Source organism: Meles meles, chromosome 13 (assembly GCF_922984935.1).
Source record: "Meles meles chromosome 13, mMelMel3.1 paternal haplotype, whole genome shotgun sequence".
Lineage (NCBI taxonomy): Eukaryota > Metazoa > Chordata > Mammalia > Carnivora > Mustelidae > Meles > Meles meles.
In genome coordinates this window covers 83,494,921-83,522,099 of record NC_060078.1, presented here as the reverse complement: position 1 = coordinate 83,522,099, position 27,179 = coordinate 83,494,921, and the positions used below count along the sequence as shown (strand labels likewise).

General features: G+C 55.5%; 1 protein-coding gene across 7 annotated transcripts in view; it reads right to left on the bottom strand.

Annotated features, from left to right (window-relative positions):
- Positions 1-27,179, bottom strand: part of PTPRE (protein tyrosine phosphatase receptor type E) — a 151,810-nt gene that overhangs the window by 23,283 nt on the left and 101,348 nt on the right. For 5 of the 7 annotated variants that reach the window (XM_046026419.1, XM_046026420.1, XM_046026422.1 and 2 more), the window contains 7 exons: positions 19,481-19,599; positions 13,361-13,460; positions 12,999-13,072; positions 11,175-11,311; positions 5,722-5,812; positions 1,635-1,711; positions 960-996 (listed from right to left, as the gene is read on the bottom strand). In XM_046026419.1, the coding sequence (XP_045882375.1) occupies positions 960-996; positions 1,635-1,711; positions 5,722-5,812; positions 11,175-11,311; positions 12,999-13,072; positions 13,361-13,460; positions 19,481-19,599 (635 nt within the window). Of the gene's footprint in view, positions 1-959; positions 997-1,634; positions 1,712-5,721; positions 5,813-7,027; positions 7,051-11,174; positions 11,312-12,998; positions 13,073-13,149; positions 13,274-13,360; positions 13,461-19,480; positions 19,600-27,179 lie in introns of those variants that run through there. The other 2 variants (XM_046026424.1, XM_046026425.1) reach the window with 2 other exon arrangements.

Here is a 27,179-nt window from a genome sequence, read left to right as displayed (position 1 = left end):
CTCTGGGTGTACGCGTATGTGCCTTTCCCTGTTTCTCAGGGAGTGTGCATTTCTGGTAAGTTCTCAAGTGACGCTGATGTACACTGACTTCTGGGACCTGCTCTCTGAACGACTCTCGCGGAAGACACCTGCTGTTGGCCTGCCCCGGCTCCTGGGGCGATGGAGGGTAGCCCAGATCAGAAGCGCAGACACACACACACACACACACGAAGTGGCCTGTGTGCAAGGCTGAGGGCCTGCTGCCGGGCTGAAGCATCCTCATGGCTATGGCCTTGATCTGAAAAGCTACTCAGCCTCCCCTCCCCCCAAAAAAACCAACAATCACGCGGGAACCACACAGAGCTCAGCCAGCTGAAAGAGATGCGCGCGTCTAAATTAACAAGCAGCCCGTTGAGACGGTCACTGCTGGGCTCCTGCGTGCCCTGGCTTTGACTCAGGCAGATGTGGAAAAGAGGTGTGTCTGTCTGTCTGTCTACACCTACACACTGTGTGGACGAGCACCCGACATGCCTGTTACACCCACACTTAGAAATGACCACACCCGCCACACTCCTTATCGGTCGGCCCTGAGCACAGAGGGGGACAAAGTGCCCAGAGGCTCCAACTTGTCTGTGTTCTCGAAGCTCTGTTCAGAGAATGAGCTTTACGGGCTTCGCACACAGAGGCACAGACCTCGGGATGTTTTCAAAGACGCAGACTCTAGCCCAGCACTTCTGCCCAGCTCCCAGGACACGCGGGGTCAGCAGAGCACCGCCTTGCGTCGCGAGGCTCCATGAGATTAGAGACTTGTGTGCAGGGACAGGTGGTACAGGCGGCATTCAGGCCACAGAGACACAGCACCGCACACGGACAAGAAGCCGAAACGAAGCCCCCGCATTCCGGCCATCAGATGAGGACACGGTCGCCATCCACATCGTTTTACCCGAATCATCCTCTGCAAGTCACACTGAGACGCTTACCTTGAGCTGCAATGAATTTATTCTTCTCTTTGTAACCCTAGAACAATAAAATCAGGTCAGTAGTTTTTCATAATTGCCTCTGCTGAAGGATTTCATTGTTGTTTGGAAAGTAACAGAGTAATCACGAAAATCTTGGAAAACACAGAAATAGGAAGAAAACTCACTAGCAATTTCAGAAATTGTGCTACTTTTGCTCGTCCCTCTGTTGAATTTCCATTAATACTTGCCCAGACACACACACACACACACACACACAATTTAAATATTCTTAACTGGTTAATAGATACAAACTCTCCTCCACTGTGTTTTCATGATAATTTTAAAATTACTGTTAAATGATTTTTTAAGTTTCAGTTAAAGTGTGTTCTTAATCCAGTGGATATGGTTTGACCATAAACCTGTCTTACTGGTCCCTCCTAATGTGTTTTATCAGTAACAAATGTCCCGTGTGCTTCTGGACTTCTTAAAAATGAGTCCCCGGACAGATGCTAATTCGAAAGGCCTGATACCATCCATGCCATCCGTGCTATGGCCAAATGGCCCACAAAAGTTGTGATAATTTAATTCCTGGCCCTCCAGAGAAAAGTCATGGTTCACACTGAGCCCTCAAATGGTCCAGATGTGCGCATCATGCTGAGGGGAGGGAGGGGAGAGACAGCAAAACGGCAGACTTACATCTATGTAGGAAGCATTAATGTAATCTGAACACGGGGTTCCATCCACCTGGCTCAAAATCACCCTGGAATGATCGTCTGTTTAAAAAAGAAACAACAGAACATGACACGAGGAAAAGAAACAACAAAACACGTACGTGACACGACCGGGTTTCCCACGGTGATCACAGGGACCGAGGAGGCGTCAGGAGACCCCGCGTGGCATGACGGTGGGAACGCATCTGTTTCACTGAATACGGGGCCTCAGCAAGGAGGACAGTGCCAGACCCTAGCCAGCTGCTCAGTAAAACCCGCGGGATGACAGCGGAGGAAAGGATTCAAGTGGGGACCGCTGGATCTCCCCTAGACCTGGAGCAGCAGCGCGTGCTGGGACCTACAGTGAGATCGCCAGAGTCTTCTCTGAAACCCCAGCTGGGCACCAGCTGGTGGACTCAGGATAACCCTGGATGGAAGGACGGGGGACCCCCTCTCCCAGGCTTTCCAGGGAAAGGACAAGCAGACTCCACACTCCAACCCTCAGCCTTCAGATCTCTAGGCATGGAAAGTGGGCAGAACTCACACGGACCTGCCGGGAAGATTCTGGCTTGTTGTACAAGCAGGGCCCAGAGCGGGAAGGCCGACCACGGAGAGGTCTGTGTGGGGTGTGTTTTCTCTGTGTGTGAGAGTGTGACACGTGGGTGTGTGGTGTAAGTGTGATTTCTGTTTCTTTCTGAGTGTGTTTGTGGGGTGTGTGCACACACACCTCAGGGAGGTTTCAGCCAGGGTCCCCTTGTGATTTCGGTGGACCCTTGTCCCTCCTACCTTCATAGGCTACATCCTCCATTAAAAAAAAAAAAAAAAAGATGAAACATTTTATTTTATGACTGTGTTACGAGCTAATATAAAGCTTAATGTAACCCAGATTGGATTACGTACATATTATTTTCTGATTTTAAAGGAAATTAGATAGTTTCATGGGACCTTAAAAGTGTTGCAGGCCCGGGCCTGGGTCTCCTCGCTGGGGTACTCCTATTCGTCAGGGGAGGAGTGGTAGTGGGGTTGCCCAGACTCAGCCCAGGGCCCGGGTCAAGGGTCACAGGTGCTCTTTGGGTTAGTCACGCTGTGCTGGGCACAGAGATCCGTAGAGGATGTGGGCTTCGTGCGCACTAACCGCATGGATTCTGGAGAAATTCTGTATCCTCATCCTGCTTTATCTTCCCTAGTCCCCACAGGACTGACACTAAGTGAGAAGGCTGTGTTTGTGGTGTGGCTCTGGGGCAAGGACCCCAAATCCTAGCTGTTGTTTCCCGCGAGCCTGGAAGGCGGGCCGGCCTCAGACATCCGCTGTCTGGGCGTCGCACTGCTGGGCCAGATCCGTCCTGTCCTAGCAGGACGGGCCAGCGAGGCACCCAGGGAAAGTCATGAGCTCTAGGGGGCCGTCAGGGTATCAAACCCCAAAGGTCCAGCTCAGGCAGACATTTCTGTGAGACCCTCCCGCTCCCAGGGGCCGACAGCCCCGACGCAGAAACAGCTCTTCCTGGACGTGCGTAAAGCTAGCTGAAAATCCTCTGGAGGAGTTTACGCTTTGAGAGCAACTATAGAAAGCAGAGGGCGAAAAATAGCCTCCTGGTTCGATTTAGAATCTCACAGCTTCTAAGAGCTTCCTGTCTTTTTATACTGAAAGTCACACTTCACTTTCAAAACATTATTTCCTGAAATGATCAGCTGTTGCTGTTTTCCCGGAGAAGAGGATGCTATCTCCTGACGAGCCATCGAGGCTTTCCACAGCCCGGCCTTGTGGACCCGAGACCCCCTGAACCACCTCCAGGGAACCAGCCCCTTCCTGTCCCGGGCCCCCAGCTGGCCCCGGCAGCATCTCTGGGCAACTCCTCAGTTTAAGGAGACGCCCGCCTCCCTCTGCCTGTGCCTTGCTGATGCCAGATCCCCCCCGCTGGCGATCTCCGGGTCACATCCCAAGTGTCTCCATGCCACCATCCCGGAGACCCAGTGTCCCATCCACGTGAAGCACCTTACACCTGGGCAGAACGTCCTCGCCCCTGATGACTGCCAGCACCCCGCCTCCTTGGCACAGGGCGCCCGGGCAGGAGAGGACTGGGGCTGGACCCTTACCCAGCGTGGGAGGATGCAGGATGGGCCCCGTCACACGTTTATACAAGAAGGAAAGGCCCACTTCCCTCCACAGCACGAGCCGGAGAACACAGCTAGGAGCACACGTGCAGGGGGTGGGCTCTGCTGCTGGGGGAGGCCGCCCCCCACCCTGAGCCATCGCCTTGGCAAAACGGGGCGGGGCGCAGCTTATTCCCACACCTGGCCATTAGTCCCACCCCCACGGAGGCCTCACCAATAATACTGTTAATTTTCAGTGTAAATGTCACCTTTGAAAAACTAGAGGGCGGGACGCCTGGGTGGCTCAGTCAGTTAAGCATCTGCCTTCGGCTCAGGTCATGATCCCAGGGTCCTGGGGTTGAGTCCCCGCATCGGGCTCCCTGCTCAACCGGGAGCCTGCTTCTCCCTCTGCCTGCTGCTCCCCCTGCTCGTGCTCTGTCTCTCAATCTCTCTCTTTCTCTGACAAGTAAATAAATAAAATCTTTAAAAATAAATAAATAAATAAAAGATAATATAAAATAAAAACTATAGGAGTTTAGTAAGCAAGAGACAAATGGGGGACAGGAACCCGGGGAAACACTTGGTTCCGACTAAGTCCTCAACCTATACATTCAGCAGCTCAATGAATAAAGTAAATGAATTAATGAAGCTAATTAGTTAAGCCAATAATAGATAATAATATTACTTTCCAAATATCCCAATTTTTATTTGACACCAAATATCCCAAAGAACTCAAGCCTCCCACCAGGATTCTCCTCTCACTGGAGCTGGTCAAGCCTAGTGACTGGCCTCCTCCCTTCCCTGATACCCCACGCCTGATCCTCCCAAACCGTCCCCCTGCATGTCCAGAGTCTAACATGGGCCCAAGTCCCCTCCCCCACCCAGTAGCATGGCCACACCGATTCCTGACCCATCTCCCTACTGCTCCCTTGGCGGCTTATACAAATACAATTTGGCCCAAAGGCTATTTGGTTATTTCTCATTTTAGCTGTATCATAGCCTCACAGGTGCCTTCGCAAAAAACACATGCAAAGTTCAGAAGAATTATTTCTATTGAGCACTGAAAGTCCAGAGGCCACACAAACTGGGCAGACCATGGCTTCTCTGGCTTACAGAAGAGACGGGCTTCACTCTGACCCTGAACGTGCAACCAAGAGTCCACGGCCTAAAGCCCACTGCCCAGGCTGTCTTCCTTGCTCCCACGGAGGCCCTGTCAGAGAAGGGAGGCTCTCTGGGCAGGCCTGGGAGGCCTGGAGTTCAGGATTTAAACCCTTCCTGGCTACCGTTTTGTTAGTCCAATGGGCAAAGTGCACAGCGGGGGTCCAGCTGCACAAAGAGTATGGAAACCCTCCTCGGCCAGCTTGTATAAGGGCAACTAGGAACTTTCAGGTTTGTCCTGGCACCAAGGGAGGCTGTGAGAGCTACCCCCAGGGCATGGCCCCTCCAGCCAAATCCCTGGACAGACTGGTCAGCCACCTGGCCCCAAAGGCCTCCCCTGACTTCCTGTCGTGGTTGGGGTTTCTCAGCCTTCCTACAAAGTTGCCAAACCCCCAGGAATTTCTTATTCTTTTGTTTCCGTCCCGAGTCCAGGGGACCTGCTGCTGGTGCCAGGAGCACAGAGTCTGAGACAAGGAGAGGACCGGGGCCACCACCGGCACAGGACGGGCTCAGGACTGGATCCCGTAGGAGGGCCCCACCAGCCCGTGCCCATGGCACTGCCTTTGGCCCCTGGGCAGCGCGGGTCTCAACACCGAGCACAGGCTTGGTGGCCAGACCCACCACGACAGAGGTGGCCCAGGCCGCCCGTGGGAGACGGGCATCTACACTTCTGGTGCAAAGCCAAGCAGCAGTGCGGGTGTGGGCCCCCATCTCCGAGCCCTCGATCACCATGTGGCCCCGACAGGCACAGTCCCCGGGAGCTGCAAGGGAAGGTCGAATATACTCCCGATGCCACCCATCATGCAAGAAAGGTCAAATCTTACTGGGAAGGATGTTGGGATATCTGTTCTTTTCTCTGTTTTCTTCCTTATTGGCCTGTTCAAACGTTCCTTGTATGTGTCCAGACGGCAACGACTAGAAAAGAAAACACAGCATGAAAAGGGATGGACGACACACCGCGTGTGCGGGCAGGAGGAAGACTCCGTCTGGACAACCTCCACTCCCGCCCCCCAGTCTGCGGCCCTCTCTGCCCCTGGGCTGTGCCAGGCACTGGGCAGAGCCATGACGAAAGGCGCTCTGGCTAGCAGGCCAAGGGAGCCGTGGACACAGTGATGACCCCATGGTTGGACCCGAAGACACACGAAGGCAGGGACTTGCCGGGGCATTGTCACCCAGTCCCCTGGAGCCGCGGGTCCAGCCGCAGAACAGGCCCACTACAAATACGGCTGACCACAGGAGAGCCTGGGACCAGGAGGGGGCAGAGCAAGGCCATCTGTGCAGAGGGGCGGGGAAGGTTCGCTCTGCCTCTGGGGCTGGGCTGAGGGACGGGCACAGTGATGCACCAGGAACTCAGCCATGGGGTCCCTGCTTGCGGCGCCGTGTGCTCGTGGTCCAGCCATGAGAGCTCAGAGGGGGCCCCGTGGCGACTGCTGACCCCAGCCCCACCCGGGACCAGCACGAAGATCCCCAGGGGGCCTGTGTGCACCCTTGGCTTCCGGAGCTGCACCCTAATCCCCCCCGACCTCGGATGAGGACACGAAGGGGCCACTCGGACCCTGTAATTGATGTGCCGCTCAGTGGACGTGAACCCGGGCTCCCTGACTTCCATTCCTCGACCACTCGGGGCCCCTCCCATCCTGCCGGCTCGGGCCGTGCTCCCGCATTTGGGGGCTACTGGGCCGTCCTCTGCACTCAGACGAGCCCCCTTGCAGTGCACGGAGGGAAAGAGCCTTTAGAACACCCACATCATGCCTTTCAACATCAACCTAAACATTGGCTGGACTGGGAACCCCAGGAATTCAAGCACTAGGTGAATATTTGCAGCATCTTCAGTGTGCCAGGCCCCGCAGGAGGAGCTGGGTCAGCGGCCCCAGCCGTCACAAGTGATCCTGAGATGACGCGAGCGTCACCTCTGTTTTACAGATGAGGAAACTGTCCCCCTCCCCACCAGGCTGCTGCAGATAAGGCCGGAATCCCCTGGTTTGCAAGGGGCAGACACGGGGTCGGGGCCAGCTGTCTGGCCTGGAGCTGGCACGAGGCCACGAGGAGGGTGCTTCCTTCTTCAAGTATAAAGTCCCAAGGGCATGGGGGCAAGGCTCACAGTGCAGCCCAGACTCTAGGCTTGCTCACCCCGTGAGTCAGAAGGGACGAACTTGCCACGCACAGGTGCCCAGAGCCTCCCTCTCCCGGATTCCAGGGCTTTTCCATCCCTGACTCAGCCCCTGCCAGCCAGTGCCGTCTTTCCCCCGTTTTGGGGTCACCACACTGGCTGGCCATGGGCAGAGGACCTGCCAGGGCCGGTGTGGAGGCCAGCCTGGGCGGGGGCAGGCGGTGGGGGGTGTGGTGCTTGGGATCAGCACCTTCTCTGCCCGGAGTTTCTGATTCTTATCAGAGCTGTCTTGACACTGACTTGGCGGACCCGCCCTGGACAGGGAGTTGGTGATAACGTTCTACAGACTTCTCATTGTCTACACCTGAAAGCTGGTTTTGACCTCAGCCCTGAAAACAAAAATGAGGTACATTACTCTAAAGGCGGGTACATGATGTCATGTGTTCGTCAAAACCCACACGATGGATGACGCAGGAACCCCAGCTCTGGACTTGCGCGCGTGACAACACGTCAGCATGAGTCACCGCTGGGGACGCAGGGAGCGCACCGAGGCAAGAACAGCCGGGGAACCTGTGCGCAGGGAGGGGCGGGCGCATGGGAACCCTCTACCCCCTGCACGCGTTTTCTGTAAGCCTAAAACCGCTCTACAGATCAAAGTCTGTACAAATAATACATTAAAAAGAAAAAGAAAAAGAGGACCCGGATGCCTCCCGCTTCCTTGGAAGGTGAACGGCTACGGCGTGGTGGGTGGAGAGGCCGGAGGGGCCTCGGGGGTGAGCGTGGACCCAGCCCTGCCACCCCTCCCCACCACAGGGACCTGAGACCCGGAATACGGAGCTGGGGCGGCGACACTGGCTTCGCAGGCGGCACAGAGGGGCCCCTGGCGTGAGAGGCCCAGCGCTCTGCGTAGGGAACACGTCTCCGTCGCCCAGCGCACAGAGTCACAGCCGCGAGGGGCTGGCCCATCCCCTTCTCCTGCTGTCCCTGTGCCCCTGCACCCGCGCTTCTGAGCTGCTCAGATGGCACAGGGGAAGTGGGACAGCACCCGGGGGAGGGCTTCACCGTAACTGGGTCACCCCTGCGGTGCCGGGCGTGAGCCTCACGCGTGGTAATTGGTCACCAAATACCGTGACTGATTGTCCAGTTACATACGCTGGCCGAAGGAGGTTGGTTGGTTTGCTCCCGCGAGGTGAGAATTCATGTCCATGAACTCACGGGAGGAGCCCCAGGTCCCACCCCTTCCCCTTCCTCCCTGCCTGGCATTTGGGCAGGAGGAGAGAAGGGCAGAGAGGTGCCAGGTGGGAGCTGTTCCAGCAAGCTCTGGGGCACAGGTCTGGTTTGCAGGCCCTGTCGGGCCCTCTCCTAAGCGGTCCCGCCCCTGTGCCTTTCCACAAGGGTAATGACAGGCTGCATCGGGGCCTCGGCTTGGGCTAGCCTGCTGGTCTGAGACTGGGAAGACTCTGTCCGGGCAAGTGGGCTATTCCAGGTCTGAATGGCCCTCCCTGGGTGGGGTTTCATTGGGAGCCGGCAACAGATTCCCCTGGGAGAGCCCTCACGTGTGGTGGGGTGGAGACTGAGGACGCGTGTTCCCAGGAGGGGTCCTCGGAAGCATGGCTGCCCCAGCCCCATCCTGTGCGGACCCATGGCTAAGCTAGGCCCACGACTACTTCTCTTCCACGTTAGGACACTCCAGGGGACGTCCTGTGGCAGACAGCACCCTTATTTTATAGGTGAGTAAACTGAGGCAGGCAGAGGTTAAGTAATGGCCCAAGCCCTCCAGGCTGGTAAGAGACGAGCTGGGCCAGGAATCCGGGCAGGCCAAAGCCAGCGTCCCCTCCCCGATGGCTCCGCCGAGCTGACCCCGGTGCCAAACGCTTTCAGTGCACTGAAGCTCTGGGTCGGCAAATAGACACATCCAAACTGGTCTGGATGGACGACTCTTGAGACTCGTCTGTCCCTTCCACAGTGGCTGGGACTGGAACTCAGGACAGCGGGCGCCAAGGAGGGAGATGAGATGCAGTCGTCCAGCTCACATGTGGAGCCAGGCCCTGGTCCTGGCAGGCTCCGGGGCCCTGACAAGGGGGAAACCACATAAACGTGACTGAGGGCCCAGCCGGCTCCCAGTCGTGAGAGGAGCAAACTGGGGTCCAGAGAGTACCGGCAGCTCGCCTCAGGTCCCCCAGCGCCAGGTCCAGGCCCTCCTCTCCTCGGCTTATCTGCCCACCCCGCCCTGCACCGAGGCCTCCAGGGGGCCACGGTGAAGCCGTTGGGTGGGAGGGCTGGGGCAGGGCGGGAAAGGGAAGGCTCCCAATTTAAAGTGGTGCCCCCCAAACTGCCCAAAAAATAAAGTAAAATAATATTCCAATGCCTTTGAATATTTGATTTCTTTCTAAAATGAAAATCAAAGCCAAAAAGAAATTGTTGATGATCCAATCGTGAAAACCTTTATATACCGTCAGGATGGGTAACTGCGAGACAGGCCACGTCGGAGCCACCCGTCGGCGTGACCTCGTCTTTATTTGCAATTGTACTATTTCGCTCAGCATGGATCGTTCACTCTGATTTTGATATTTGCTTGTTGCCTTAAATATTATTTCTCCTGAGGAGCAGAGGTTTCTTTGTGCCTGGGGCAACGGCCTCACCTGCCTGACCCTATTTCTGGCCCTGCTCCGTCGGAGCGGCCCTCATTCCTTCCTGAGACTGCAGCAAAGCCCGCTGCTTCTGACCACGGCTTCCTGCTGGCACGGCCGCCCCCACACCGCGTGCAGAAACCCCAGTGCGAGGGCAACTGGGACCAGGCAGGAGGGCCAGTCTGCTGCAAACCTGGAGAGTTTGGACGTGGGGAATTCACTTCGCTTATGTGGCTGACAGATTGCAAAACAATATGGCTTAGAGCTGCCTTTCAATATGACCTAATTTCTCAAAAAAACGTGGGGGGGGGGGATACATTTGGAAACAATTAAAAGGAAGCAGGATAAAGGCAGACAAGGCGTGGGTTAAAGAACAGGCCAAGTGCAGGTGAAATGCTCAGTCACCTCCATGCCCTCACCGGACGCTTCCTTGTGAAACGTCCCCTGGGCCAAAGCAGGGTCATCATTGGGTAAGACAACTGCACAACGCTTTGCTCTTTACAAAGTCTGCTGTTGGAGCCTCGCAGGGAGCCGTGAGGTCCCTAAGACGGGCCCCTCTGCTCCCAAGGTGCACCCCCACGGTGCAGGCCAGCCGAGCAGGTGCAGCGGACCCACGGGCCACAGCCAGTCAGCTCGGCTGCTCCTCCTGCAACCTCCACGCTCGGCACACGGCTGTGCACGAAACGAGGAAAATGCATAAAACAAAACTCAAAACACAGTCAGGGATCAACTCTGAGCAGCTAAACCCCAGGAGACTCTTGCCAGTGTCTGTCTTACCTGCCGGGCCCCCCACACCCCCTGTCTCTCCAACACATTCAGGAGTCACAGGACATTGACTATAACACGAGCAACACAAAAGGAGCATCGTGAACGCACGCCCGTAGTCTGTGTTGAGAGTCAGGAGAATCGGTTTGCTACCATGGGGACTGTCTGACGGGTATCACTGAGGTCACAGAGAAGGTCACAGTAGCCGAATGAAGGCAAGGGGTTGGAGCAGACCTCAAACCGAAGGGCTCTCAGAGGCAGACTTCATGGCCCGCCCAGGGAACCCCACAACTGCTTAATTCATGCTCTGAGCAGGGGTCAGAAGAGGGATATTTCCTTTGCCAGTGAGATGCATAAGCTCTTTGAAGCCCTTGAAAGGTGGGGTGGGGCTCCCCGCTTTCAACACAGAACTGTCCCACCGCCGCCTGCTCAGGCCCCGGTCCTGCATGTTCGCAAGACTCCCGAGTCTCCATCATGCTGGATTTTAGGATACGGCAGCCGGAGTGTTAGCGCTGGAAGGAGCCTTCAGGAACATCTCCCTCAAGAGTCCCATCTGAGGAAGGAGCAACAGGGTGGGGAGGCATCCTGCAGCAAAAATCAGGTCTGCAGAAACCCACTTCCAGAACAGGGTCATGACTGACGCAAGAGTTCCCGTCTTCGAGCGATGGATCCTGAAATAGGGCACCACCTATTCGTGGTATTATACACCTATAATACACCTATCCGCGTATTCGACCCCAGGACAAGAAGACACAGGACCCTCCCCACTCACATTGAACTCCTCCCGAAAGCGTTTGCAGTCATCTGCGGAACGGACTCGGATCTCCTCCTCCAGGTGCGCCACGGGGATGGGAAAGTACTTCTTGGGCCCGGAGGGGGACCTGCTGAGAAGCATCACTCTTTGTTGCTCTGTGGGACCAAAAGAAACATGGGGGCCACTGAGCCACATTCCCGGACAGCTGACTCCTTAACCAGATGGACTGACAGCATTCCGGCAGGAAAGACACAGCTGTAGGGGGAGGGGGAGGAGCTCACTGCTCTTAGATCTGGTAGCCCGGGCTGCTGGGGAGGGGGTCTGAGCACCTGAGTGCGGAGATCTGTCCCCGGTGATACACCCACGCCATTTACAAATCGAGGCGTTCCTCGGGGGCAGGGGGGTGACCAGCTCCCACCCACCAAGACGCCTTATCTCAGTCCCCTCGCCTCAGCTCCTTCTGCAAAAGATTTGGGCAGTTTGCCCGTCAGCTCAATGTTCCAGGATTGAAATAAGGATGATTATGTTAATAAACTAGCAAGAATCATTTTGGTTCGAGCTGGGAAGAGACCGGGAATCGGTTAGGATGAGTCTCCGTCAGCCTTGTCTTCTTTGTGACACACCCAGTCCCAGACGCTGACAGCCCGGAAGCTCCAGGAGGAACAAGGCAAACACTCCCCTTGCTCGGCTGCGAGCGTGCAGGGAGGCAGTGGGAAGGGCTGGCTGCAGGGCCGTTCCTGGACAAATTCCTTCCATCAACTCAGAGTGAGACAAACGGAGAAATCCCTGGCATGTGCTTCGCTCCCCGGAAAATGTGCCGATGTTCTCGACAAGGTTAACAGGGAACCTCTGTCATGTCGGCAGAGGGCCTGTCCCCACCTGCAGCGCCGTTCTGCAGCCCAGCCAAGAACGCCTCCCCGGGCTCATTCCTCGGAGAGAAGATGTGTCAGAAGGAGTCCGGCGGGGGCCTCCGGGGCTCACCAGCCACACCTTCTTCCCTCCCATTCAGGCTGCTCAAAGGCGCAGGGCAGGGAGATGGGGCAGGAGGGGGGCCCCCGGAGACCACGTTAGCACCTAACAAGGTACGCCCGGCCCCAAGCCTGAGAAACTGCCCTCCGGCCCCTCCTGAGTCCGTCCCTGCTGCCAGTCCTGCCACCGCGTCTGAAGTCTGATAGCGGGTTTGCTCCCTCCTAGCGTGGAACAAGCCGGCAGCGAGCCACCAGAGGAAGTGACAGCCACTGGTGTGAACCAATACTTTTGAAAGCTTTTGCCTCACACAACTTTCTCGGCCATCTGGATGTGTGCGGGGCAAAGAAACAATGTGCCTGGTAAGCTGCATTCGCGCTTTCTGAGCTGGACTCAGAGCGGAGAGAGAAGGGTCTGGAAGGCCCTCCACCGACAGCAACCATGCCCGCTACACATACACACGTATCGGCTCCCTTTTTGCATCGCAATCCGAAAACAGCCCAAATTTCAGGGAAACCCTTCAGAACGCTTTAGAGTAAGAACCAGGCCATCGCGTCCTGGAAGGACTGGGAGGGCTTACTGAAAAACGTTACATGTCAAAACCCTGTACAAAACGACAGGATGTGAACAGCGTTTCCAACAAAGCCACAAACTGAAAGCAAGTGTCTGTTTCCCACCAGAGAGGAATGGAGAAAAGTCTTGAAATGGTAAAATTCTACCATCGTAAAGGCTAGCGTCAAACCAGGGAGAGCGAGACGGGAGTCTCGAAGCTGAGTTTAACATTTAAAATAAAAGGCAGACAACGGCCCCCGGTGAGGTCAGAAAGGGCGCAACACCCCCCCCCCCCGCCCTCAGCGCCCCCCCCAACCCCGGTACCTTGTTCTTCCAGGATCCCGTTGGGCATCTTCTTGTCATTGGCGCTGACCACGGCTTTCCTCTGCTTCCTGAACCTTGGAGACACAGACCGGTTAGCTCCGGGCCCGGGGCCATTTCCCAGACCACAGGGACCTTGCGCAGCGATACCCACCAGGTGAGCCGGGAGAAGCTCTTCCTGCTGCTCATGGCTGGGCTGAGCCACCCCGGCCTCCGGTCCCCAGCCCGGCGGGTCCCCAGCCCCTCCCGTCACTGGCCCCGCCACCCTCTGTCTGGGCCCACGCCCGGCCTGCAGCCTCCGGCAGCTCATTTCCTCTTCAGAGCTGGTTGGGGCAAGTCCGCCTGCGCCCCGGGGACACTCCTACCTGAAGAAGTAGGCGGCGAGGAGCAGGAGGAGGACGAGCAGCATCAGCGGTAACAGAAGCCAGGCCAGCAGCGGCTGCGGCGCGCCCGGGTCAGGAGGGCCTGCGGGCAGAGCCGGGCCCCATCGCAATGGGAGACCCCAGGCAAGGACTCAGATGACAGGGAAAGTGGGGTTTGGGCAAGGACAGATCCCCAACACGAGGCCGCACTTTACAGTTTGCAAATTTGTTGCCCCTCCGTCCCCTTAAAACTTCTTCCCTGACACCAGAGCCTTCTCCAGCTCTTCTTGGACCCCAGCACCACACTTGAGAGTCTGCAAAGCCCGCCACCCGCCCCGTCCGCCGTGCTCCCCATCGAAGAGATGAGTGGTGTTGATCCACAGAACGGAGCTTGAACTGACGGCCCGGTGGCTTCGTCCCAGACTCCCTGGGGAGGGGCAGCGAAAGCACAGTGGGGAGCCCCTGGCCCTCCAGTAACCTGTTTCCCCCGTGTTCCTGGGGCACCTGCCTCTCCCCACCGTGGGGAAGCAGAGAAGGGTGGGGGATGAGCTGCCCGCCCTTCTGTTCTGAGGACAGCACGGGGGCTCCCAGGGCCTCGGACAGGAGCTCAGGGCACGGGGTGCCACCTGGCCCTTGGGTCAGGTGGTCTGTGGCCAGGCCACGGTCCGGTCTGGAGCTTCGAGCTCCCAGTCCTACTGGTCCAGGCTGACTTTCCTCATTCAGAAGGTTGCATGTCCTCGGACAAAGAGCAGTTGCCTTGTGGTTCCCTGGGACCGGCCCAGTGAACCCAGATTCTGAGAGGCTCTGGTGGCCTCACTCCCACCCCTCCCCCTGAAGTTCTGCCTGAGCCCCTGCCGCCCCAGACTGCCGTGCTGCCCTCTCCTCATCAAAATGGACTCGTTCCCAAGGAGCATATCAAATGCCTCCTCCTCCAGGAAGCCCACTTGGTTTTCCTCTTGTGGATCCCAGAGGCTCTCTATAAGCACAGACCCCACTCTGCTGGAGTGAACTGGCCCTGGGGGTGACTGCTTTCCCTCAGATTCAGTGGAAGCCCCTCAAAGGCAACAACTCAGCTTCCTTGGCTCTGAGTTCCCAGAAGCACCAAGCACAGCCTTGAGCCCAGTGGGGGCACCGCAGGCCTGTAGTCCTCCCCCACATGCCAGTCCTGGTGTATTCTAAAGGTCTTAATGTGCATCTCATGTCCCAGGTGTTAAGTAACCTCCCCCCAGGGCCTCATCCTGACTTCCGTCCCTGTAAGCGGCTAAGGCAGGTATTTCTAAGAAACGACAGCATGCCAATGACGCGAGTGACCAGCTGATGCACAAGTGCCCTGGGGGTCAGCGGGTCTGTGAGGAGAAGGGGGCCAACCGACAAGACACCCTCCTTCCAGGCTAAGCCAATGCCTCTCCCCTCTGACTAGCAACCTCACCAGCCAAGCGAGAGGGCAAAGCCAGGGTGACCCAGGCTGAGCCGCTAAGAGCCCCGAGTCCTCCCTCTTCCCCGCCCCCTCCACTGCAGAGCTCCCCGGGAAGCAGATCTGGCCTGAGGCTCCCACACTTCCGCGTCCAGGGAGTACCCTCCCTGCCTGGCCGGGCACTGGCGCCAACGCAAGTACCGGCTGATGGCGGAGATGCCTGACACCAAGGGGCAGAGCTGGGCCCAGCCCCACACCCCAGACAGGGCTCTATCCCTGCCCTGCCAAAAGCAACCACAGAGCGTGGGCGGGTGCCCTTCTCCTCCCCCAACTTCTGCATTTGCCCAGAGATCAGGCGGCCCCAGCTCAGCGCCCATCTTGGCAGTGACTGCCTGGCTAGTTTGCCTGTCTGAGGGCTGGGGGGAACCTGGCCTGACCTAGAGGTCTGAGGGGCGCCTGGACCACAGACAGCCCATCCCTAGGGTCAGGAGGCTCCAGGGTCTGGCCTCCAGGCTCAGGCTGCCTCCAGTAAAGGCTACGATTATAGAGGTGGGCGTCTCCACAACACACCCTTGAGGACCCAGGCAGAACGACCCACAGATCCGGCATGGGGCTGTGTGCAAGGCAGAATCTGCAGATCACAAGGACCAATGTCAGCAGCTGCCTCTTTCTGGAAGGCAGAGATCCAGCAGGAACACTCAGGAGCTGGCGGGCCTGACGGGGACCTGGAGAAATGAGAGTGTGCCCTCCCCACTGTTCAGTTCCTCCAGCTTGCCAAAAGAAGAAATTTGTATTTTCATGTAAAAAATGATGTGATTTTTAAATATAGATAAGTAATGCAACCTAAATGCAGTTTTTGAAAACCACTACGGTCTAGAAAAAAAAAAAGCCTCTACAGGCCGTGTCCCCTGCGCCAAGTGAAATGTGCAAAACAAACAAACAAACAAAAAAACGGATGACATTGGCTATCGGTCAGCTCTGTGACTCGCCTTCCTCGTTGGGCCGTCTGTCCTGGGCCGTCTGTCCCGGGAAGCTTCTGCACCAGCACACATGCCTGCTTGGACGTCCACTTTCTGAATAACCTGAGGTTTCAGTGGACATTTAGGTTGTTTTCAACTCTTTGGCTGTTACAACTTTCCATCTTGTATCTTTATCTCAGTGTATCTTGAAAGTGCTTCTGTAGAAGGCTCCGGAAGGGGACCCTGTGCCTCTGTGTGCACACACAGTGCACTGTAGTAGAAACTGCTCGAAAAGTCCCCTGCAGCATTTCCAGCTTCTGCGCTCGCCTCAACTGGGTGATGGAGTGATTTCTCCCGGCTATGAGCAATCCTCTTAATTTTTGTCAATCTGATTAGTAAAATAATCTGCATTTCCCTACCTTCTACAGAGTTAAGCATCATCTCATGATCAATAAAGCATCATCAGTTCGATATTTGCATTTGGCTCGGTCACAAGCTCCACCGTTTCCCTGTGTTATCTATTTCTTATTAATTTTTTAGGAATCCTTCCTGTAACAAGGACAGCAACATTTTATTACACTGTGAATTTTTACCCTCAACTCCCGTGTAAAGGAATGTCTCTTGACGATTATTTAAAACATTCTGTTCGATGAACAAATGAGATGATTTCTGGTTAACTGGTACACCGGGGCGGTGTGCTGGGATTATCCCAAATAATCCTTCTTTCGGGGAACAAAGTTGCAAAGGGCGCCTTCACACAATCGGGCTCCCCCCGCCCTGGAATTCTAGGTCAGGGGAGCCTGTCCACGTGGTAACACCGAGACCTTGAGGTGAGGCCACTGCCGATTTCCCTCCTGGTTGTGTGACCAGCAGCCCCACCCTGCCAGAAGGCCCCCCCAGCAGAAGCGGCACGGAGCCATGAGCGTCACATCCGTTCTGCTGGGCACGAGATCTCACCACAGTCCCCCTCCCTGAAAGGAACCCCCAACACCCACAGCCAGCTCATGAGCCAATCATTTCACTTTCAAGTGAACTGAGGAGGCCGAGGGGTGAGGCTGAGTCACCCTGCCCGACAGATGTCCTCTCTGGAGCGCCCACACAGCCCCACGTCGCTTCTCTGCTTTGGGCCAACGACGTTCTGGCTGGTGGGTCTGTTGCTGTGGTTGTAAGCGCTGTTGCAGGTGGTGTCCGGCCTCGGGCCAGCAGCAGCCGGCTCCTCTCTGCGGGCTGCAGGGACACGCTGTCCTCCAGGCGGGTCTGGATGGTCCAGGCTGGGGAACAGTGCCAGCGACCCCCGCGCCCCGGCTCCCGGAGACCAGCTGGCGGTGATGTGGGATGACAAATGCAGTTTCCGTGTGCTGGGAGCATCTGTCTTTCCTTTCATGTGGCTCTAGATTTCTCTGGCTTTCCATGCAAGGACCATGCTTTGTTTGCACCCCCTGCTGGTGGCGGACATGAGAGACTGAGCCCCACTTCTCCCTCCTCTTGGGGACTAAGGGTGCATTGGTAGGACATGTGTGGGGTTAGAAAATCATGCAAAGCTCCTGAGCTGGATGCGTGTTGAACCCTTGACAACAGCCCAAATGGCACCACTTCCAGTCACCTCGCCCAGGCTTTCTCTTCCAGAGGGATGTTGATCATGTTTCTTTTCCCCGGGCCTTGTGATAAGCAAGTGTGTCAACTTAGCTGGGCCACGAGCTGCCAGATACTTGGTCAAACATTGTCCTGGGTGTTTCTGGGGGAGGGGGGTGCTTTTCAGATGAAAGTCAGCATTTAAATTGGTGTCTCAGGGGAAAAAAAAAGATCACAGCCCCTCCCCCATTGCAGGTGGGCCTCATCCAATCAGTTGAAGGCCCACATAGAATAAAAGTGCCAGGTGTTCTGTGAGTAACAGGGAATTCTTTCTGCCTGATTGCCTTCCAACTGGGACATCACTCTCTCTGGTTCTGTAGCCACTTGCCAGCCTTCAGACTCAAACTAGGACACTGGCTCTGTGCATTTTGGACATAACAACATCCACAATTGTGTGACCCAATTCCTTATAATAAATATTACTACAGATATAGACACAGGTGCAGATATAAATGAAAATATAAATATTTTATCTATGGATTCTGTGTCTCTGGAGAACACTAACCAATTCACCAAGTAATACCGTATCAGAGAAGTCCTTGAGTTTTATGTTTGGGAGTCTCAGGAATGGAGAGGGAAGGGGGCATGGAGAAGTTATTTGGGGACTGGCAAGAGGCTCCAAGGCACCCTCGGGGGAACAGGTCTTGCTGGTTACAGATTCCTACTACCCTGGCCATGGGCTGGAGCTGGCAGCCAGACGGGCTTCCATCTACCAGGGAGGTGTGGCCTAGGGAGTCCGTGTCCAGTCCTTGGGGACCCTGAAAACACCAGGTAGGCCTCTGTGTTGGGCAAACATCCAAGGAGAAGAGATCAAGGGACACTGAAGAGCTGATATCTAGGCCGTCGGAGATGGGCCAGGGGATGGACAGGCCTCCTCCGACGGGGTCTCCTGCCAAGAGCAGCAGTGGCCCCGTGGACGAGCTCCTGCGCCCCGGCTGGTTGTCTCCTTAATCTGCACTGCTGAGCGGCAGCCACTATTACTACCTCCATCTCACAGACGGGGACACTGAGGCACAAAGAGGTTCAGGGTCTTCCTCCGGATCCCTCGGTTCATGAGCGGCCGGCAGAGCTAGAAATGAACCAGGGCCTCGTGTCTCAGGGCTTCGCTCTCGCTGCCACTCCTCCTCCCGCCGCCGCCTCCTCTGACCTGTGCATGGCATGTCTCTCATTTCATCGATGCAAAATTCACACACTACATACTCACCCATTTTAAGCCTACGATTCAGTGATTTTCAGCTAATTCACAGATTTTTTTCAGCATTCCAGAACATTCCCATCCACCTCTCGGCCCCCTGGGGTCACTTGGCATTTGCCCCCCACGCCCGGCCCAGCACTCCTGTCCCTTCTCTGGCATCAGCTTCTCTATTCCGGGCATCTCCCTTCAATGGAGCCGCTCAACACGGGATCTCGTGTCTGGCTTCTTCCACTGAGCGGGTTTCTGGGGTTCATCCATGTCTGTTCACTCTTTCCTACCCCTAACTTTCAAAATACGGAAAGGCAGGAGAACAGAGCAATGAACCCCCGCGTGTCTGGCACCCACCTTTCTGATCAGCATGAGACGGCTCTGCTGGTCCAGCCCCCCCCCCCCCCCCCCGCTCCCCGTTCACTCTTTCCTGAGTCACTCCTGGACCTCGCAAGGGCTTCAATATGCCTCTCTAAAACGTAAGGGCTCTTCTTCCAAAAGCATAACTCTAACCACTATACCAATATCTCGCCCAAGAATATTAATACTGACTTCTCGACCGCAGCGCCGGTCATGTCAGTGGGTCAGTATCCCCCGCGGACTCATCACTGTTCCTTCAGGCTTGTTTCAATCAGCTCCAGGAGTGGGGGGCAGGAACAGTCACCGCTGCTGTCCCGCCTCCCACCGAAGCTGACACCAACCATCAGCACAGGGTCGTGTTTGCTGCCCTGGACCGTAATTTGTTCTGCTCCAATTCCGCACAACTGGCTTGTCTGGCCAGCTGGTGTGGACAGGAGGGACGTGTGGGATGCTCTGCTCACTGAGGAAGTCAGCCACACCCTGTGTCTCCTCCCTCAGCCATGTCATCCCAGTCCCGAGAGCCTACCGGGAGGGGCAGGGGAGGGTAAAGGAGGGGCAGGCGGCCGGGGCCTCACCTGAGGTCGTCGAGGTCCAGTTGCTGACCGCCGCGGTGGTCTCGTTGCCCGTGAGAGCCCTGGCGAGCGGCAAGCTAACACCGGCCAGCAGGAGTGGACAGAAGGGCTCCATGACGAATCTGGAAGAAACGGACAGCCTCAGAGGTGCCCCCGACCCGTCTTGGGTGGCAGGGCCCCCCGCTAAGAAGGGTCACTCATGGAGGACAGGGGACAGGATGCCGGTGGGCATGCTCTGGAGCACTGGGTTGGAAGGCGGGTCTGGGGACACTCCCGGCACGGTTTACTCCTGCACTAGGGAAGTGATCTCACCTTGGGATGAGAAAAGTTAATAACTCCAAGAGCTGTTCCCAGGTTATAAAAACTCTTGCTGTTCAGGTTAATTTCCTTTCTTTTTATTTTTTAAAGATTTTATTTATCCATTTGTTTATATCCAGACAGGGAGAGAGAGAGGCAGCGGGAGCAGCAAGAGTGAGAGGGAGAAGCAGGCTCCCTGCTGAGCAGGGACCCTGGGATCATCACCTGAGCTGAAGGCAGACACTTAACCGACTGAGCCGCCCAGGTGCTCCTAATTTCCTTTCTTGTTTGTTTGTCTGGTTTTGCAGGGAGAGGGGAGGTGAACAAGGATGCAGAGGTATCCAGGGAGGGTAAAGTCTGAAAATACCAGATCAATGATTCTGAAAGGCCGCTTCACAGAGCCTCGGTGAGGCCCTTTACCCACGGCTTCTGGATTGCCACATGGAATGATCTGTTCAATATTTCAGGTACATTCTATGGTATCTGCTGTGACGTGGGTGCAGCATTTCTATTTTGCATCACGACAGCCAAGAGAAGAGCATCCCCTTGGGAAAACTGCGGGCTCAGGAGTCAGGTTCATTGGCAGGTGGTCATAGAGGTAGGGGGGCTGGGAAGCGGGGGGCCAGCTCGCCTGCACAGGTCCACCTCTGCTGTCCCCCTGGAAAACTACAACCCGTACCCCTGGCCCTTATTCTGAGTGCAGGCCTTTCCCACATTCTGGAGCCCGATGGAGCCTCCAATGGCCACCCTGTCCCCCAGGCCTGAGATGTTGACAGGGAGAATGGGGATGGGCCGGCCCTCCTGGCCCTGCTCCTTCAAGCCCTGTACCTCCTACCGCCCTCCTGACCTTCAAGCGTGCCTCCAGGAACACGGCCTTGCCTCCCGTCTGAGCCCCCAGGTGAGGCAGAGGAAAGAGCCCTCATCCCCCAGGAGGGCCACCATTGGCTCCTTTCTGACGGAGTCACGTGGGCACCCTGGGGACGGAGGTCAATCTTTATTGGGTGGGTGGCTCATGCGATGAGGTTCAACACAGGAAAAGGTCCTTTTACCCAGACCTGTAAGGCCCACTTCGGATCCCCACTTGGTGACCCATTTTCCCAAAATAGCCTTGGATCCGGAGGAAATGCGGCATTGAACTCCTGGTGGCGGAGAGGGGGACTGGCCCCTGGAGAAGGAGAAGGCGCGTGGCCATCGGAGCCCAGGGACACCTGGCGGTGGTGATGGTGAGGCAGTGGGTTGAGGGGTGGGCTCCCTCCCTCCTGCTCTCCCCGCTCCACTCCATGGTCAGCCTGCGTGCCCGTCCGCTCACATAGGACTTTCCTGCAAAAGGCCTCGCTGACCCAGACAAATGGACCGAGGCCCAGAAACGCCGTCCCTTGTAATTAGAGGAGACATCTGAATGAGCGCAAAAAATCGTCATCGTGTTTCAGCTGAAATGGAACCATTTGAGCTGCAATTATCCAGGGACAGTGACAGCCGCAATCAAGCCTTTCGCCTCCTCCTTCTTGTTTCTTTACCAAATACATTTTAGACTTTTAAAGTGAGCCACGTGCACGCGCGCGTACACACACACACATGCACGCACACACACACACGCGCACACACGCTTGTGTCCCGGGAGCACCTACCACCACCAGGCCCTTTGTCTAGGCACTGACCTCACAGTAACCCTCCATGACTGAGAAACGGACCCAACGTCGGGCCAGAGGAGATGGAAGAGTCAGGATTCGAACCCAGGACAGCCAGCGACAAAAGCCCTCAAGCCCTGACGGGCAGCTGTGCACAGGCTGCCTCAAACAGAGTCTGCTCTTGAACAAAGCTTTTACGTAATTGAATAAGCTGCAGCGTAATAGACTAGGAAGTACCCACTGGTTTAATACAACTCAGAGACGCAGACTTCCTAGTCGGAGCGCAGTTTCTTGTTACATGCATTCATTCAAAACCTTCCTCTCCAAATGTCCCACCGCCTAAGAGAACGCTGACACCTGTGAGCCAGACAAAGACCATCTCATCACCCATCAGACCCTCGGGGTCGGCCGCGTCTCCCGGGTCAGCAGATGATTTGGCCACAGGGCCAGCAGAGGGCACTAAACCTTGCTGAATTCAAGCCCAGGAGTCCCCTAATTGCAGCATTGTATTTCCAGACCAATGACAACTTTCCTGTCCCTGGCTCTTCACCCTCAAAGGGTTTGTGCAAGCTACTAACAAGCACAGACACGAGTCCGCGCAAAAATAATCCTGGAAACAGTAGTTAAATCCATACTGAATTTTAAGGATTTGTATTGAATCTACCAAATGTTAAGTATTCTGGGCATTTACATGCTGGGTCTCAGAACTGAGATTATCACGGTAGTTTGCAACAAAGCAGCTTTACTTTGACTCCTGTTGAAAGCCAGCCAGCTATCGGTTTGTGAGAATCGCCTTTATACTCCGTCTGGCGCCTTTCTAACACTCGTTCTTGGGCAAGCCCACAGCAGCTTCGCGGGGCCGGAAGGACGTGCGGCAAAGCAGCCACCCAGCGGCCGTACCGCTCTGGAGACGAGTGTCCCCAATGCCGAGCTAGAAGGGGATGAGGCAACGATTCAGTTCACCCAGGACGGAGTCCAGAGGCCCTTGAGCGTCATGTTCAAGAGTTGTTTGGTGGTATGGTCTCCTTTTCCATCAACAACCTGTCTTATGAGAACTGCTTGAGTGCATGACAAAATGACGCTGATTCCTGGGCCCAACTCCAGATGCAAAGCATCCAACTATAGGGCAAGCGATGGGTTTGGTATGGACCATGGCTGACCACCTCAGCTGTGAGCTGCCACTGAAGTTTCCAGAGGGAGTGCTGGGAGCCGGTCAGGAGCCACCAGAGACCTGGCATTAGGCTTTGCTGTCCCAGAACGGCTGGGGGGCATGGGCATCCCCTAGGACCTTGCTAGGGAGGCAGCCTCTCAGGAACCACCGGACCCCCCACATTTTCACCAGACCCCTGCATGCTTCCCAGGCACACACAATCTGACACACACCGGCCTCCGCAGCAGAGAAAGGTCTGGATAAGCCAGGACAATGGGAATGACAAGAAGGGAGGGATTTGAAAGGGGTTCAAAGGCAGAACCTGTAGCAACGGTGTTCACCTGGCCGTGGTGATGAGTACGGGCATCAGAGGTACTGGGATTTCCATCTCGGGAAATCCCAGGGGATCGCTCATTAGCTGACATCGGGGGAATGGGGTCCCGGGTCTGGGGAGAGGGATGATTTGGGCTTGGTATAAAACGACAATACAAGCTCCCATTTACTGAGCTCCTATAAAGTGTGACAAGCCGTGTGAGGCTCGGCGGTAAGCTACCTCCCCAGTCCTCACGGCCATCCTATGACGAGCGTCCTGCTGTCCTCGGAGACGGCCTGTTGCACCTCGGGGTTCTGGAGCATTCTAGTGGAGAGTGCCAACAGGAATCACGCTCAGGGCCTAAGGCTCGGCTGGAGCTGGTGCTGAAGGCTCAGGGTGTGGGTGAGTTCACTCTGGGGGCGTGTGGAGGGCAGAGGTGAGGTGGCGGCACAACCCCGAAGGAGGCCAGTATACTTGGGGGCCGGGGAAGAGGACCCAGGCTGAGAGTTTGCAAAATGACAGCCAGGAGATAGGAGGAGGACAGGAGGCTGGTGTAGGCAGAGACCCTGAGGCAGGGCAGGGACTCTCCTCACCCCTGTCCACTCCCCCCCAGCCCTTGCTCACATGCTTCTGCCCAGTGAGGCACCTTTTCATCCCGGGATACACCGATTTATTTGAACCCATCTGGGCGCTGCATCTCCCACCGAGACCTTGAGCCTCCCGAGGACAAGGGCCATCTCCCGCCACACCCAAGCTGGCCTTCCAGCTGACTGGGGACTGCCGGGTTTTGAGGGTGTGGAGCAGACCCGGAGCTGGTGTCTTTGGGAAGGGGCCGCCCGCCTGACCCCTCCCGTCTCAAGGGTCGGAAAAGCGCGCTGGGTTTCCTGGAGAAGATCCTGCCAGACTGCCCCCTGCCACTCAAACCCACGAGGTGTGGTTGGAACGCCGGGTTCTTCCGATCTCACTCACAAAAGAGACTCAGCTCCTCCACAAAGGAAAAGACGTAAAGATTTGCTCCAGCTTAGAGCAGAGCCCCCGGAGATGGGCCACGTGCAATTTCTCATCCAAAACAGGACTCTTGAGTGCGAACAAGAGGCTGAAATAGTTCAAGTCCTGTGCTTTCCCACAAGACTTCATTATTGGTCAGCAGTTGGTTTTACTAAAATGGGAACCCAGTAAGTAGCTTTATTCGAAAACTATTTTTAAAAAATTAAAAAAGAAAAAACAACCTTCCCAGAAAATAAAACTACCAGGGCACATTAAAGCATTATTTTTTTTAATAAGACAACCCCTTTTTAAGTTGGTGATATGAAAATAAAATGAGGACATGAACAGAATACCTATTTCCAGTCCATATTCACCTGCTTCAGCCAGTATCTTAGCCTTGTCGGTTCTTAATACCTTTCACTTCTAATATATTCTACAATATCCTTCCTATTTAAACATTTTCACAAAATCGTCTTCAGAGTTTTCCAAATGAGTATCTTGTGAGCTCTCATTTCATTGGCTTTATTCCTTTTTGGCTTTTACAAGAAAAGATTATAATGTCTTCCTGTTCACAACCTAGGTTTTCAATAGTCGTAGTTCTACCAAAGTTTAAATCATTGAGAGTTTTTTTTGTTTCTTCCTTTTTTTTTTTTTGTGGTTGTATTTTTTGCTGCTCTGTTGAATACTTTTATTCAACTAATTAAGAACAAAATGTAACCAACATGTAGGGCCTTGTTTACAGAAAAGTTCACCATCTCTGTAGGACACTTGGGTTGATTTACAGAGCAAGTTTTCTGAAGGCCCGAACATTCCTTAATCTGACGAGCAGAGAAGAGAACATGTACGCTCCCAAGTTGAAGTATTTTTAAAAACTCAACATCAGCTTCATTATGTAAATGTGTAGTTCCGCTACTCAGTATGCGGAACTGTTGGTAAAATCTGACATCCATGCCTTCTATTTTAACTGACGGAATATTTAGTTGGTGTGTGGGCACAATTAAAAATGATCTGTGTGTCCCCATCCACGCTAGGTGTGATGCGTTCACCGCAAACACTGAGCTCCGCGAACAAGTCTGCATTTACGTTATCCCAGAAAACAGCCACAGCGTCGGGGCGGAATTCTTTCATTGCATTTCTGGGGACATCAGCAATCACGCCAAGTGCTCACCTTTCACAGAAGGAGCCTCCCAGTTACGGCTAGATTCCGTGAAATGGATGAAAAACAGCAGAACCAGTCTTGGAATTATCTCGTTTTCCGTTGGAAACATCACGGCTTGAAAAGGACACAGATCTACATCATTGGGCCGTTTGTGAAATTCACCTGCTCTCGGGAGCACGAGCAGCTATGAACCTCACCTTCTGTAAATGTACAAGGAGAGCTGGACTGGATACTGAGCAGTGATCACTACAGACAGTCATTTGATCTAAATGAACAGTCACTCTTCACAGAGCTCCTGGAGAGCTCAAACCCAGAACCCTGAGATCATGACCTGAGCCGCAATCCAGAGCCTGCCGTCTGACTGGCTGAGCCATCCCGGCGCTTCCGCACGCTTTCTCGCTTTCTTTTCTAACCAGGGCGCATCTTTGAAACGGAAGTGTTGGCCCCGCCGTGCTCGGGAAGGGTGGCGAAAGAGTGCAGCGCACAGGGGTTCCTCTTTCAGATGTGATTGCCCCTAAACGGAGGCAATCCCTGCCTGTGGCTCTCTTGCCCTAAGACGAGACCATGGAGACGCCGGGAGAGCCAAGGGGAAGCGCCACCAAGCCCTTCCTGGACTCCTTCACTACAACTTTTCACAACTAAAATCCTCATTTTTAATTACAGTGAGATGAAAACTATGGAAGAAACGTGAAAATGGATAGGATGCAGGGACAAGAAGCAAAGAAACCTGGGCCGGGCGGGTCACAGAGAGAGAGGGAACTAGGGCCCGCGGAGGGAACTGGGAAGGCACACGGACAGAACACGGTGGGGTGTCGGGAATGGAGCGTGCGCTCTCCGGGACTGCCACCGTCCGAGGCCCATGTCATCAGCACGAGCTTCTGGTCTTCCTTCTCTCGCCAAAACACACGTTAGGGGTCACCCTATCTAATCTCTTCTGAAGGTTCACAGCTGAGCCAGGCAGAGAGCACAGTCACGCTCACATCTGACCAATGGCTCGGCACCCATCCTCCATGTTCCCCAAAGGCCTGTTCACCCAACACTCAGAAGAGATGCACTTTATCAGAGGACCACCGGACTGACCCCTCAGGGAGGTCCACACAGAGGCAGAAGCCCTTGCCCAAAGTCCCTGAGCAGGAAAACAAGTCAAAGCCCCATCCGTCTACCCTTGGGATCCAGCAGTAGTGGGTAAAAGGTAATGATAAATGTTGGAACCGCACAGCCCGTCCCTGCCCCCACTCCGCAGGACAGGCACCCAGCACAGAGGGTCACCGCCTCCACTGACCCTCCCCTTGGCAGTATGGATGATGGCAGAGACGTGGGCCAACTCCGGGGGTGGGGCAGCACCCCTCTCTGGGTGAGCCCTGGGCCACGCTTCCACCACCCACCTTGGGTGATGCAGGGGGACTAGATTTTCGTGGCTGGGTATACAGCAGATTTTTGATTTTAAAGAAACAAGTGGAACTGTAGACTTCAAGTATCTGCGGGTTTATTTGCTCATTCATTCATTTGGCGATATTTAGGAGACCTGCCTGTTTGCCAAGAGACACGTGAACAAGACAAGCACCACCCTTGTTCCCCCAGAGCTTGCTTTCCGCCCGGAGAGATGAAAGAATCCGTCACCGTACAGCTGGCCCACCACCTGCTCGAGCTGGAGGCAGGACAAGCCAGTCCAGAAGGGTCGCAAGGCTGCCTAGGGTGAAGAGATCTCTTCTCAAGGCAGCGGCCGACCAGTCCAGGGGAGAGGAAGAGGGGGAGGGAGGGCAGCATGAGCTGGGGGGCTACGGGGGCAACACGGCGCCTCCGGGAAGCCCCGGAGCCTGCACAGGGGCCCGGAGACGCCTAGTGTCTCCTGGCAGGACTGATGATGGCCGTGTTTAAGGATGGGGGTGGGGGAGAGAAGCTTCCCAGCAGGACTGCTCTGAAGCAGAAGCTAATGACACAGGGCAGAATTCTCCAGGCCCTAGGGCTTCTGAGGGCAGGAGCAGCTCTCGGGCCCGTCCATCTGGCACCGCGGAGATGCCCGCTGAACATTCTTGAAGGAAATAGGTCGTTGGGGGCTTTCACTGCAGATTTCTGTCCATCTCATCAGCCCATGTCAGGTTTCAAAGAGCCTGCGCCTCCGAGGCTGAAGGCCCAGCTGGGCTCCGTGTCTCTGTCCCTGACTCTGT